Source organism: Sceloporus occidentalis, unplaced genomic scaffold (assembly GCF_023333645.1).
Source record: "Sceloporus occidentalis isolate IW3139 unplaced genomic scaffold, rSceOcc1.0.p SCAF_32, whole genome shotgun sequence".
Taxonomy (NCBI): domain Eukaryota; kingdom Metazoa; phylum Chordata; class Lepidosauria; order Squamata; family Phrynosomatidae; genus Sceloporus; species Sceloporus occidentalis.
This window is the reverse complement of record NW_028317012.1, coordinates 3,530,858-3,545,000: the sequence shown is the minus strand read 5'-3', so window position 1 is coordinate 3,545,000 and position 14,143 is coordinate 3,530,858. Positions and strand designations below refer to the sequence as shown.

The 14,143-nt window shown below is 40.0% G+C and overlaps 1 protein-coding gene, 3 non-coding genes and 1 pseudogene across 4 annotated transcripts; 3 read left to right on the top strand and 2 right to left on the bottom strand.

Moving 5' to 3' along the window:
• Positions 1-136: 136 nt before the first annotated feature.
• Positions 137-219, top strand: TRNAL-CAG (transfer RNA leucine (anticodon CAG)). Its single transcript has one exon. It is a non-coding gene; the product is annotated as a tRNA-Leu (tRNA).
• A 272-nt stretch (positions 220-491) lies between these two features.
• On the bottom strand, positions 492-599 carry TRNAL-CAA (transfer RNA leucine (anticodon CAA)). Its single transcript has 2 exons — positions 562-599; positions 492-537 (listed from the first exon to the last, which is right to left on the bottom strand). It is a non-coding gene; the product is annotated as a tRNA-Leu (tRNA).
• Positions 600-914: 315 nt separating this feature from the next.
• Positions 915-997, top strand: TRNAL-CAG (transfer RNA leucine (anticodon CAG)). The gene has a single exon. It is a non-coding gene; the product is annotated as a tRNA-Leu (tRNA).
• Positions 998-1,304: 307 nt separating this feature from the next.
• Positions 1,305-5,465, top strand: LOC149298518 (ribonuclease H2 subunit C-like). Its single transcript, XM_089487306.1, has 4 exons — positions 1,305-1,464; positions 3,323-3,435; positions 4,034-4,153; positions 5,445-5,465. Exons 1-4 carry the CDS (start codon positions 1,305-1,307, stop codon positions 5,463-5,465), a joined length of 414 nt encoding a protein of 137 aa, XP_089343432.1.
• Positions 5,466-6,175: 710 nt separating this feature from the next.
• Positions 6,176-13,511, bottom strand: LOC149298517 (histone acetyltransferase KAT5-like; annotated as a pseudogene).
• Between the last annotated feature and the right edge of the window lie 632 nt (positions 13,512-14,143).

Below are 14,143 nucleotides of genomic sequence, written 5' to 3'. Positions count from 1 at the left end.
TCTTTGAATGCTCACATACACATTGATGCTTACATACATACAAACATATCTTCATAGCCAAGAATGACTTGTTTATGCAAACTTTCTCTAGAATAATAGACAGTCTCTCTATGAAAGCTGCCATGAGTTTGTTAAGGTCAGGATGGCCGAGCGGTCTAAGGCGCTGCGTTCAGGTCGCAGTCTCCTCTGGAGGCGTGGGTTCGAATCCCACTTCTGACATTAATGTTTTAATATAGTCACAAGAAATAATGTGAAGTCAATCTAAACGGCATTTACATCTGTTTTTTTATTCAAACTGCTGTGCTACATTTCGAATTCCTCTTCATGCATATGTGATTCAAATGTTTTTCTTTATTGCTCATAGCTATATAAACATGAATATAATTTTATATTATTATTTACGTACTGAGAACACTAAATAAGAAATTGGGATTTGCCAAATTTTATAAATTTTATAACTTTTATGGCGACAAGAAAAAAAAAAAAAGATGTGTCAGAAGTGGGATTTGAACCCACGCCTCCATTCGGAGACCAGAACACCCATTGACGGGAAGATACGCTCTTGAGTCTGGCGCCTTAGACCGCTCGGCCATCCTGACAACTGATGTGGAGGGTACAAAAACATATCAATGAGGTTTACACGACTGCATCATACCTGCTCACTGAAAATTGTTTAGTAAAGTAATTTTAAAGGCATGGAGAAAATTGTTGAAAATAACTCCTTTCAGTTGAGAATGTTGAAATGGGAATTTTTTTTTTGTACTTTGTTTCAGGCCTCAAATTCCGGTAGGTCTTTAAAGACGCAGATACGATATGTCTACGCCTGATGTGCGAAATAACGCCTCTTATACGTAGTCGTGATGCCTAATGGAGCGAAAGAGAATACCTGATAATAAGCAACGTTCTTATATGCTGTCAGGATGGCCGAGCGGTCTAAGGCGCTGCGTTCAGGTCGCAGTCTCCTCTGGAGGCGTGGGTTCGAATCCCACTTCTGACAATTGATTTTTCATATTCAGCTTTTTCTCCATTTTGAGACTCGTCACAAAAAACAACACCGGAAGAAATACTATAAACCCTTTGTAAAAAATATACTTTAAAGCATCAATGTCACAGTGCTATTATTAACAACCAAGAGCCCTTATTTAACCGAAGGTCTATATTTCCCAACTGTTAATGCGGTCATTGTGAGGTCACTTCCGCAAAGCTTTGCGTGTTTTTATTGGCGGGAGGTACTGCTTGGTATGGGGTCTTGTCTTAATGATAAGGGTGATTATTAGTGAATTTGTATTCGCTTCTTAATAGGCATGGCTGAAAGCAGCGCTGTTTCCTGTATTAGTGTGGACGTCCGCTCCCTCCGCAGTGCCGCTCAGGAGCCGCTGCACTTACTGCCCTGTGAGGTGCAGAAAGAGGGGGCAGCCAGCGTGCGGGAATACTTCAGCCCGGCCGTGAAAGACGGAGATGGAGGTGAGCGCGAGGGGCGGCCAGCTCAGGGTGGCGATACGCGGGGTGATGGCTAATGAAAGGCACCGCAACATGTCGTATGCATTCGCCGCAAGGGCCTTATACGCTGGAGGATAATTTAGTCGTTTCTTGGACCAAAAATAAAATAAAGTATTTATGCCTGAAATGCACCGCTTTAGTGATAAATGCACCCATTCTCACAAGTATATATATATATATATATTTTATGCTATCATTTTGTAATTTATACTTAATACCCCCCCCCCCCCCCCCTATTGACATCTGACCTTTTTAGATATGGCTCAGGGGTTCAAAGTGTAACGGTCACCATTAGGAGGCTTGCCAGATGATTTTAAAAGGGACAGCCCTGTCGGTCTCCTCAGATTTTATTTAATCCCAAAGGATTGAGTTTGTTTTATTCTAATAACCGGTGGCCTCAGTCCCCAGGGGCTAGTCCAGCGGCTCTGCTGGTTGCCTTAAGTCTGGAAGCAGGAAGGATTTGCTTCTCTATAGTCTGGGACAACTGACCGATCAACTAAGCATTGACGCCTATGCTGTAAGAAACTGCCATCATGGACAAGGTTTCCAAATTTCAAGCAGGACACATAATTGCCAATCATGGAAACCAAGAGACTATTCCTGCCGATTTTCCTATCCGTTCTTGCTTAAGTAACTATCCGTTCGACAAGGAATGAAATGTTCGGGAGATCATTTAAAGGTCTTGATGATTTATTATTAACTGTAAGTCATCAAGAGTTGGTTAACGTCGATTTGATTTTAATGTAATGTATTATCTTTTATTTAGATCGCGCCAACAATTTAAGCAGTGCTTCTTCCCATACATATATTCAAGGGGTGTGACAAGACTAGAGCTGACATAGTAAGACAAACGATACATTGGGTATAGAGGGCATTGCTTACATTCTAGGTGTATTCAGCTGATTATTACTTATTAGACTGGAGTTTATTCACTAAATTAATTCTGTCTGTAATTTTCCCACTGAGATTCTCCATGACTCCCGAGTGTTCCTCTTAAAGAGCGACAGACCCTCTCAGGTACCCGAACCCTTCATGCGCCCCCCCCCCCTAACAATTTAGGATGTTTATTGCTGTGTTCTACAGCCGTCTACATCATAATGTTTATATAAAATATGTCTGTGGAAATATTTTTGTTTTGTTTTTCCAAATGTTTCTACTTGGTGTCATAAATATTTATCAATCACGTAACACAGAAAGAGAGTTCAACAGCAGCTAAGAACCATTCAGCCCATCTAGTATGCATATTTTACCTAAAGTCTCAAACTTCCATCAGTCCTATCTTGTCTTATGTTCAGGATAGCTCCATGCCTATCCCATACATGTTTAAATTCCCTCACTGTATTGGCCTCTACCACATCTGCTGGAAGGCTGTTCCACTTATCTACCGCCCCCTCTTGGTAAAGTCAAAGTTTCTTACACTTAAGCTTCTGATCCCCCTTAATCAAAAATTTTCTTATATGGCCATTTCAAATGTTTGGAGATGTACTTCTCTTGCAAAAAAGGCATCATTAGTCCTGTATCTTACAACTAAATCCAATTCTTTCTTGAACATTATGTCCAACACAAAGTTTGGTAAACTCCTCCCACTTGATGACATCACCGGGAAGGATAATACTGTTACGTGACTTCCTATAACTGGTTTATACAGCCACAAGTTCTCTAGCGTTAATTTCTATTTCCTATAGAGGGACAGAAAGACCCTTGTCTAGTCTATGCCCCCCATCTGAAAACTACCATAGTTGGAGACTATACCATTGTGTCACAACATTGTGCCCCCCCTCCCTGTGGGTTTACCAATTGCTTTACATTCTTCTCTGTACAGGTAAAGAAGTATCATTCCGGGGACGTGCACTGAGAGGCCAGGAAGTGTTTATTCCAAGTGGGTTTATGGGGATCGTCCTTAAAGAAAATCACAGGCCATGTACAGATGACGAGGTAACTATATAATAATGTGAAAAACTATATTACTGCGAGCAGCAAATAAGCCCAATCACAATAGTGAGAAATATAACGTAGTAATGTTCTAGTGTTCGGCTTGGTATAACTTACACATTTGTTATCAAAATGCCCTTGCAGAGAATATAATACAGAAACGGTGGCCTTTTAAAATTCTGTCCCATTTTTACTATTGAATGGTGTTCTTCACTTTTGGAAGCTACGTATGATAGGCAATGCTAATAGTTTTTTTGGGGGGTTAATTTCGGTAGAAACGTAATGGATTTATCCGCATGAGCTTAAATACTTACTCTGCGTTTAGGAGATCGCATAAGGGCCCATATCACACTGGGCTGCACTCAAAAACCATATTTATTCCAGCTGTCACACATATGAGTTATATGTACTACGCTTGGGCACTTTTTGATCTAACTCCTGTTTTTTGTTATTTTATCTGCCTGAATTCCACTTACACACCGAATGCTTCTTGGCCTTTTCTTGTAATTGTAATAGCCAATAGTGTTTGCTAATGATTTGTGAATGTCTATCGATGAGGGGTGTCTCCCTATGTAATGCTTTACATCTGTTACCTTACCAGGATCGCAGTTTGACTGTCAGGTCCACCTTTAACTCCTTCACACAATGGAATCTTGAGATGCCACCCTCAGCAGATGACGTCCTTGTAATGTCCCTGGCATGGCCAAAGATCGCTACAGCGGTAAGACCTTGTTACTTCTAATGCCAATACTTCACTGTTTGCCAGTGGCGCAGTTGTGATAAAGAGAAATTCAAAATAACTATTTCCCTTGCGTAGAACTTGTCTAACATATTAGATTCTACTAAGGTATTATTATTGCAATTATTTCTACTAATTGTGCAATTTAGGATTTTGTCTGCTACTCACTGTTTATATATAAATTGTGTTCCATTAATTTATTTCGGTGATAGTCTATGGTTATTCCATGTTCTCTCTTGCCTTTCCCCAAGCAAAGCACTTTTATTATCATTGCTGGGCAATATATGTAAACACAGGAAGATTAGGCAGTTGCCTTTCTCCCAATGTTCTAAGCCCTAAGAAGACGAAAGATCTTGACAAATATTCTTTATAATGTTATGTCCAAAATGATGCTGACCAGGTAGATTTCTAGTCCATATTATTTATGTGCAAGGACTGTAGTATGGCTGCACCATATGATTGCCAGATCCACAACTAATTTGTAACGCTAAAAGGGAGGTTGTGGGTTAAGAACATGGTGCAGGAGTGTAGTGTGTGTATTTAAATAATAAAAAAAAAATAAATTGGAAGGTTGGGAGAATACAAGCCATTATATTCCTCGTCACTCAGTGTTAAATGTTTTCATATAATAGGCCCAACTATAATTGTATAAAAAGAAAAACCAATCTTGTGTCGTGCCTACATAATGTACTCAAGCGTGACATGGCCATAGAATAGAATAAATGCATGCTTCCATGATCTCACTCTGTGAAGTGAATCACTTCCATGAAAAAACGTTTAAAAAGCCAAAACAAAAAAAAAACTCGGCATGGGCAGTCCATTCAGTATACGATAAGTGGCAGAAGTATATAGAGCTAGTCAGCTGGACAAAAGAATACATTTGGGGGGGTTTAAATGTCAGTGCTGCAGGGGAGGGTCAGGGCTGGTCTCCACACTTGTGTAGGGTTCAAAGAAACTGAGGGATTTATCCCTAAAGCTGCTTATGGCCGGTAAGCCTCAATTATCGCCCCCGTTGGGAGCTGTCTCTTACTGGTGCTGGTCTGCCCAGTCTTCCAGCAGTACCCCTGCAACTGTGAAGTGGGAGCATTTTGTAGCAGAGACATACCAAGTATGTCTGGTCCTCAAAGAACCCTTTCTGAAGACCTACATGGCACGTCTTCCATCATGAAGGGGTAACATAAGTTATGCCAACGCACTGCAGCACCGTACTTCTCACCCAGACACTGGGGCATGATCCTTAAAACTAAGTATTGTTTTTGTTTATTTTTTTTAGATACATGCACCAGTTGATTAGAATACAGCATTTGGATTTGTACTGTGTTGAAATAAATGTTTACTCCAGATGGCCTCTGCTTCTTCTGATAAAAACTCACGCTGTTGGACAGATAGACCACTCATCTAATAAACCAGTCTTAACACAAGTTATTACAAAGAAAGTTTGTATTTACAATATATATATAATTACACTGGTGTCATAACCACCTCCTTCTGGGTGAGACCAGATTTCAGGTACATTGTAACAGTCTATTTCACAAATGTATAACCCCCCCCCCACACACACCTCATACTCACGGATGTTTCCCCTTAATCTTCCTCCCACTTAACATTTTATTTCACTTTTTTTTTTTAAAGGGAATAAATAATTAGGGCTGATGTGAAACAAGTCAAATGGTATTGGTGGGAGATGCAAGCCCTGTTGTCAAATGCTTATAGAAGCTAGCGGGATGCTGGCAGCATGACATCTGTTCTTACTTTCCTATAGCTTCACACATTCACCAGGCTCCCGTTGTGGGAGGCTCTGTACTAATCAGAATGCAGAAGATGGTTATAGCGCCCCCCCCTTCATTTTAACACCCAACCCAACAATCTATTCCAAAATAGTCACATTTTCCTTTAGAAGGTTATAGACTGTTCCGATGCAAATGAGTCCTAATTATTTGCTTTCTTGGGTAGATCTTCACATTCCCGTTCCATGGCTTCTTGGTTATTTAAAGTCATTCTTCCCTACCACTTTCCCCTTTTGCTCCAATCCTTGGGTGTAAAGTGCAGACATTTGGAATCTATTCTGAGAATCCTCTTCAGCATGGCTCTCTCGTGTCCATCCACAATATCTTCTGAGAGTGTTAAGATGTACTGGCCCTAAAAGCAAACATACGTTTGTCTTAAAGGTTGTCTTAAAAGTTTTCTAATAAATTACTCCAAGTAGAAAAGTTGCGTCATTGACGTGACAAGGATGTATTCAAACCAAGAGGCTCTGAAACTATTGCTGAGCTAGATTAAGCCAGATGTCAGGCTGTAGGTGCATACCTCACATATAAATAAATCTTAAATATTAGCCAATTAACAAGTTTGGCAGTGCTGTAAAGTATTACCTTATAGTAATTGATGAGGTTCAAGTACTGTAATGTAGAGATGACATCTTCCTTCTTTATGCTGGTCAGTTCGCTGATTTCACTGGAGGCAACAAAAACATAAGCATTTTTACATGCTACCACCAACCGAGTCCCATGTCTGCATCTGAGTGATGTATCTCCCCAGCATTAACTCATCAGAAAATAGTGTTGCTTCCTCCTGCCGTTCATATTTTAGTTGAAGTACCTCCCTCCTTCAAGACACAAGAACCTATCTTTTCTTACTTTATTGTAATCTGTGGCCTTTCCCCGGTTTCTGTCTTTAGCTCCATAAGGATCTCTAATATTGTCTGGGACCAATAACTGCGGTAAGAAAGAAGTCCCAGATCGGATAGAGGCTTTTCAGGAGTTCCAGTCTTCCCCTCCACCTTAGACAGCTCATAACCTGGTAAACAGAGATGCAGAAGGTGACAAAGAGCTAGAGAGGACAAAACAAGGGTGTTTAGAGGCATTTCAAGATGAAACTTACTGAATTCAATAAGTAGCTTGCCATATCCTCTCCTCTGGTATGGTGGTAATGTGAGAATACAAGCCACATTATAGTCCTCTGTGGACTCCTTTTCCTGGTTAGACAAGAGATGGCATGACATTAAATATTAGCAGTTAAATCTGGACGAAAAACCTCAAACAAAGGACATGCTCAAGTGGTTGACATCATGTTTCTTCTGCATGACATTTGGTGCAGCAGACTACCTCTTGGTCATTGCTGCTTTTGTACAATTTGAAAATACAAAGATACATGAGGTGGTATAGCAGGCAGGCACAAAGTGTCCAAAGTCTTGTGAAATTACCTTGCAGTAGTAAAAGGGAAAGTTAGCCCTTTTAAGAGGGCCAAAAGGTGTTTCACCAACTTTTCTTTTTTATTTGATTTTTTACTTTACAATTTGTTTGACCTGGAGATTCCCTTGAGGTCTTTAAATACCACAGGGATGTCTCTTGGATCTGGATGGTACCCCTTATGAGTAATTTTTCTAATTTTAACTATTATAAATATGTTTGAAGAGGGAGAAATGCTGTTTCTCCCTCTTTTCACTTTGATCGCAGAATGCAGGCATAACTCATTATGGCTCCATGTTAAGATCCGATCTACTGATCTTGAAAATACCACATCGTAGTAGGAGCAAGGAGTGTCTTTCTGCACCTGGACCACTGTATGCAAGCAAGTAGCACTGGTCACCTTGACCCCATTTGAACTTTCAAAGTGGAAATAGCTTTCTTAAAATTTTAGGGGCCATTTGAGAAACAACCCCTTTTTTTAAAGACGACATAGGTTTACTAGCACTTCAACTGCAAGTTTGGTTCCGGAAACCAGTCCACTTTATGTATCCACTCATCACACAAAACACACCTTGGAAAAGTAGCCGACAATATGAAAGCCCTTAGAGTCATATTCAGTCATGATGTAGAAGAGGAACGGATCTGTGTCATAATACAGCGTCTTGTGATCCAAGAAACATTTGGCCAAAAGGCACAGATTCTGTGAGTAACTCTAAAATGGGGAAAAAAAGCACACAGTGATTTCTTAAAAATAGACAGTGTTACAGTCAGCACTTTAGCTTTTATATTATATAAATATACACACACAAAGAAATAAGTGTCCCACCTTATTTTTTCGTCCATCTATTTCAAAGAAGGAGATTGTTCCTTTCCTGTAGATTTCATTTCCCGGAGGATGCCTTAGGTTACATTTGGTCTACAATTGAATAAACACCATTAACGTTAAGCTTCTCTTTCATTACATTCAGCATTGCACAAAGACTGCAGGGCCAAAATCAGATGCCCCTTCTGGGACAAATGTCAATGTCTTCAGATGTACCACATGAAGTGCCTTTCCACCACCCTGAGACCTTGAGGACTCACCAAGTGTCTCTGTAGACATTTGAGGCTTTTTAAGTACTTGAGGCAGAATTCGCAAAGGTAAAGGACAGGCAGCACCGTCAGCTCCTGTGGATATGGAGAGAAGTACCACGGTTTGAGGCGATGACGCCCAAGCTCAATGCACTCAATGTTCTTCATGCGAGTGATAATATCATCATGGCTTCTGTCAGACACCAAGCTTCCCGTCATACGAGGGGCAGATGGGATTCCATCTGAGCTGTCCTGGGAGTCCTAGAGAGATTGGATACCCACAGTATAATAGTCACAGGGTGGAAATGACACTTGCAAAAGGGTGACCAAAGAATTTCATGTATGTATACTCCCGAAAAACACTTTATTGGTCAATAGTAACATTTTGAATTGCTAAGGAAACGAGTTGTCCAGGCATCACCCATTTAGATAGTTATTGTCACTATATGGGATTAGTCCATTAAACATTTATCACTTAGCTTCTAGAGGATACTTTTTCCAAGTGAAATGGGATCAGGATTATTGTGTAGCATATACAAATGTTTTGGGAAGTATATATATATATATATATATATATATATATATATATATATATATAATTTATTTTTTTTTTTTCTTTCTATATTCATGATTTCATCAAGCACTGTCACAAATCCATTTTTGTTATATTCACATTTATTTTGGGGTAACTGGAGTTTATCCCCAGTAATTGAGCTGCACTTATGCTTCACCGACTGTTTGTGCTTTTACTGCACCTTGGAGTCTCACCTCATCTGCACTCAGGCAGTTAGACTTTCTTTTCCTTCCAGTTGGGACAGCTGGGGCACTTGGCCTGCGGGCCGCTCCATTCTGTGGAAAAAAGTGGAGATAATAAATCCTACTTGCTCCCATGCTGCTAAGCATAAGAACGGACAGAAACAATTACAGCAGCACGCAGTACATAAAGTAGGAGAAAGGATCTGCCTGGCTTGTTATGGATTCACATTAAACAAAAATAATAAACAGAAAAGACCCTGCTGCTCATGGGCATACTAAGGCATAGGCCTTCAATGTCTAGGGAAGCAGAAGCCTATTTGCCCAAAGCTAGGGGGAAAACAACCTTATTGGGCAATTAGGCTCCTTTGGGCGCTGCTGCTCAATAGGCTTCTTTCAAGGGAGATCTCTGATTTCCCCAATAAGCCCTTTCACTCTGTGGGATCAGGCATCATATCCCAGCATAGTGGAAAAGTAAAATCATTATGGATAAAAGTACTGGGACATCAACAGGGACTGTGGTGACATTGTGTTCTAACTACCTAGACATTACTATAAAGTTGTAGCTATAACTGCTTTCACTCTTCTGGGAAGGTTTTCCACAAGATTTTGGAGAGTTTCTGTGGGAATTGTTTATCCATTCATGCAGTAAAGCATTTGTGAGGTCAGGCACTGATGTTGGACGAGAAGGCCTGGCTCGCTATCTCCGTCCCAGTTAATCCCAAAAGGTGTTCGATGTGGTTGAGGGCACTGTCAAGTTCTTCCACACCAAACATGTCTTTATGGAGCTTTCTTTGCGCTAGTGCCAATGTATTGGGACACACTTTCTAAATATTGAAATCGGGATTTGGGCTAGGCCTACTGAAGGAAAATCTTAATGCTTCAGCATACCATGGCATTTTGGACAATGCTATGCGTCCAACTTAGTGAGAACAATTTGGGGAAGGCCCTTTTCCAATACAGTATGACTGTGCCCAGTGCACCGAGGTCCATAAAGACATAACTGGATGAGTTCGGTGAGAAAGCACTTTAGTGGCTGGCACAGCCCTGACCTCAACCCCATCGAACACCTTTGGTCTATGTATTTAGAATGTGATGTCATCAAAGTCCCTGTTGGTGTAATGGTCAGGTTTCCCATTACTTCTGTCCATATGGTATAGGTGCTAGTGTGTGTACGACACTGCATACATTATCATCTAATGCTCTATATGTTATAGCGATCCAGGTAGTGGTCCATAAAATGTTTGTGTTAAAATTTTCCTCCACTATAAGGTTACCTACACACAAGAAACTGCGTGTAAAATCCATATGAATGCTACTTAATTTCCCATAATATTATGCTTTTTGATAAATAATCATATCTGCAATCCATCCTTCATTCTCCACATTAAGTTCCCTCATACTGAAAACTATATCCGTGGATATACAGGAATGGAAAGATCAACACCACAGCTTACAACATTAAGTTCTTTCGTCAATAGGCAGAAAGGTTTAGTCTTTAAAAAGAAAATCTAAATTTTACAGACCGCACTTTGTTTACATAGCAAACACTGGCTCTGTTCACTGGCCTCTTACGGTGGTTACAATTAGTCCTACACACTAATACTGAATTTCTGTCCTTTGTTTTTATCATTTTAGGAGGCTCTTGTAAAACTAAGTACAAGTGTAGTCTTCTCTTGCTTTAACAGTCAATAGTAAGAGGGGGAAATCTTAGTTGATACAGATGGCAGTGTTTGCGCTATAAATGAGCTGGTTACACTGGATAATCTCCCCAAGTGGTCCATTTTAGAGACGTGCATCAAGGAGCCCAATCTACCAGACAAGGTATTTGAATTTGTAAAGAACAATACAACATTGCTGTCTTAATCACCCACAGGGAGCTTGTGATCCATGAAGTCCCCTCCTCCACAGACTTCCTTAAAATTGCAACAAAGAATCAGTTTAGTGTGGCATTTAAGGAAAAGACAAAAAAAAAAATCACGGAAAACATCAAAACTGCCTGCAATGACATGTTACATGTCTGCAAATAAAGGACGTGTATTGGAACAAAACGGATAAAACATCTTTTCCAGCTTTATTACTGTAAATTACACTTGATATAAAGTTAAAATCTGATTGAGTGACAGTCTGTTCACGGAGAAATGAAAATGGTATTGGTTACTATTGAAAGCTGCGGGTCTTACCTGTGGAAAGACAGAAGCCTGGGTGGTCTCAGGGGCTGGGGGCACAGGAGTCGCTGGCGACACCACTTCCACCTTCCTTTTCTATTAAGAGACAAACAGAAATAGTCGAGAGAAGCAGGGGCGCAAAAAAAGACAAATGTGTTTGCAGAAAGGAAAGTAGTGCAAGAGACATTTGGATTTACACAAAAGACAAAAGGAACAGAGATGCAGATTAGTGTCAGAAGGGAAGCATGAGAGGAGAAGGTGTTTTACCGGCACAGGAAGAGATTTTCCTCCTCCTGCAGGGGCAGCCACCGGAGGAAGGATCAGTTCAGGAATCTTCCTCTGTATTGGCTTAAATAAAGGTTTAAAAATCTGTTTTTATCCACCATTCTTGAAAAATGATAATTAAGCTTGGAGATAAAGAAACGTAATCAGCTCAACTTTTCCATGGCATTTGCTGTAGGATGCAAGTATTTTTGACAGTTACGACTGGGGGAATGTTGATCCTTGGAATGATTTCACCAGTTAATCCAGTCTCTCACAACAGTAAGTATTTTGACTACCCAGCTTTCATACAACGATAGACATAAATACTGAATACGGCACATAGCTTCCAAATATTACTAACATGATTTTTTTTGTCAATTAACAACATTGCTGAATACTATGTTGTATTGCTTTCCAAAGGAGATGAAACAGATTGTTATTACATCCACTTTATATAAAAGACTCAATAAACGGAATAACAAACCTCTGTTAGGTCTCTTACGACCTCTCGTTCAGGTGAGTTTGGGCGTGATCCAGACAACCCATTCTTAGTTGGGGTTTTTGCTTCTTTCTTTGGAAACTGTATCTTCTTTAGATCCAAACGGTCATGTGTGACCCACTCATCTAACCTTTTATTGACTAAAGAGGGGAAGGTGGGTAGGGCAGATATTACAAGGGCACACAGTCACAAAGAGAGGAATAAAAGCAACATGCAGGGAATCAAAGGGAAAAGGGAAGGGTGGGATGAGAGAACAGAAAATCTGAGTATCTTCTCAACGTGCATTCATATAATTACCACATTTCACCTATCCTGCGTCGGTAAGCTATTACCACAAATTCTAAATCTTACAAGGTCTGCAAGAAAAGCAGTCCCACATGCATGCCAAGCAGGTGACCCCTAAAGCCCACCACCAACCCTTGCACACAGAGGAACGGCACTTACAATCTATATAATGAACGTAGAAGAGCTTCTTCCCAGTCAGGTCCTTGACGCTCAGGATTTCTGCTAGTGCTAGAGAGGAAGAAGGGAATGATAGATTAGAATAGTAAATAAAAAGGCATTCAGTTTCTTATGAACATATTTCTTTCAATTAAATGCGATATAGAATTTTGCAGCATACTTAAACATTAATACTGTTTAAAACAGAAAGCATGCATGCAAAGCTATTTATTTGCATCAAATGATAATTTGATGGTTTAAAACATATCTAAACGCATGGAGATGTGGATTCTTCTGCATCCCACAACGCTGGGATCAACGAATGAAACAGCTCTCTGAGGGACGTTCTGCGTCCGTATTACTTACGCCATTCTACTTCGTTGTCCTGGTTTTTGCGCAGCACAGGAAGCCTGCATCCCTCCACAATTTCTGCCTACGAAAGCAGTAAGCAATTGGTGTTAAGAACAAGACTATATTTAACAGTTACAAGATGAGAATAGATGACAGCACCTTAAGATAATTAGATGATCTTTTTTGTGTTGAAGAAAATACCCAAATACAAGTGATTTACTTCATAAACTATTTAACGTGCTTCTCAGTTTGCCTTTATCAAAATAAGGCTTGGGAAGCAGCAACACTCCAGCTCCTGCAGGATAGTGTTTATCCAGTTTGATTGTTATTGTATCACACAGTAAATACGTGTTTAGCGTGCTTAGAAAGCATACTGCACACAAACCGAAAGATCCAGAACACCTCCATATTAATATCGTACGGTTTTATTCCGTTAATGTTATACTGACGTATAGCGTATTTAGCATGACGGGCAGGTGGGATATCATTGTGTATTATTACACACCGTGCCCGTTTCTAATAAACGCAAACACGAGTGCACGTTCACACACTGAATTATAAATAATTACGCGTTCAACACAATACATCTCACGTACCTCCGCCATGTTGCAATTTCTTCTTCCTCCTCTCTGAGTCTTCTCTTCCTTCACCGTCCCAGGCAACCGTCTCCAAGAGCTACTAACAATAGGCCTGATCACACTGAGCGACTAAAAAAAAAAAAAGTCAGCTTTTTTATTACCCGAATCAATCCATGTAATTATTATATAATCTTCTCTTTTTTTTCTTTTGCAATTGTTTGACGCTTCAATCTTCTAAAAGGCGTTTGGTAAATATTATGCAAATAATCAGGCACTTCTTTAAACAGCTAAAGACAGTATGACGAGGGGAAGCTAAGGTTAGGGGTCTTTGGGACGTCACTGTGATTTCCGGTACTGAGAACAGGATTAAATGCGCATGCGTTACCTACAGTTGCGCTTTTTGTTATCGGTTTAGTTACATTTGCACAGCAGTGCGGGATGCACTACCGTGCGACGATTATATAAATTCAATTATTGCATTTACTCTCCAAGTCCCAGGAAGACACATTATCTTCTATCTGGGAGGCTGGGTAAACTTTGCATATTTGCTGTAGTTCTGTTTAAGTTGCAGCCTTAAACGGCTGTTCCACTTACCAACCATTAAAAAAAACAAAGTATATTTTTTAATTAAAATGCATTTTTTTGTACTTTTAATGTTA

Excerpts from the sequence above, each read along its gene's own strand:
- LOC149298518 (XM_089487306.1), top strand. The coding sequence starts at position 1,305 with ATGGCTGAAAGCAGCGCTGTTTCCTGTATTAGTGTGGACGTCCGCTCC. Across the intron at positions 1,465-3,322 it reads CGTGAAAGACGGAGATGGAG|GTAAAGAAGTATCATTCCGG; the intron begins GTGAGCGCGAGG and ends TTCTCTGTACAG. Across the intron at positions 3,436-4,033 it reads GGCCATGTACAGATGACGAG|GATCGCAGTTTGACTGTCAG; the intron begins GTAACTATATAA and ends TTACCTTACCAG.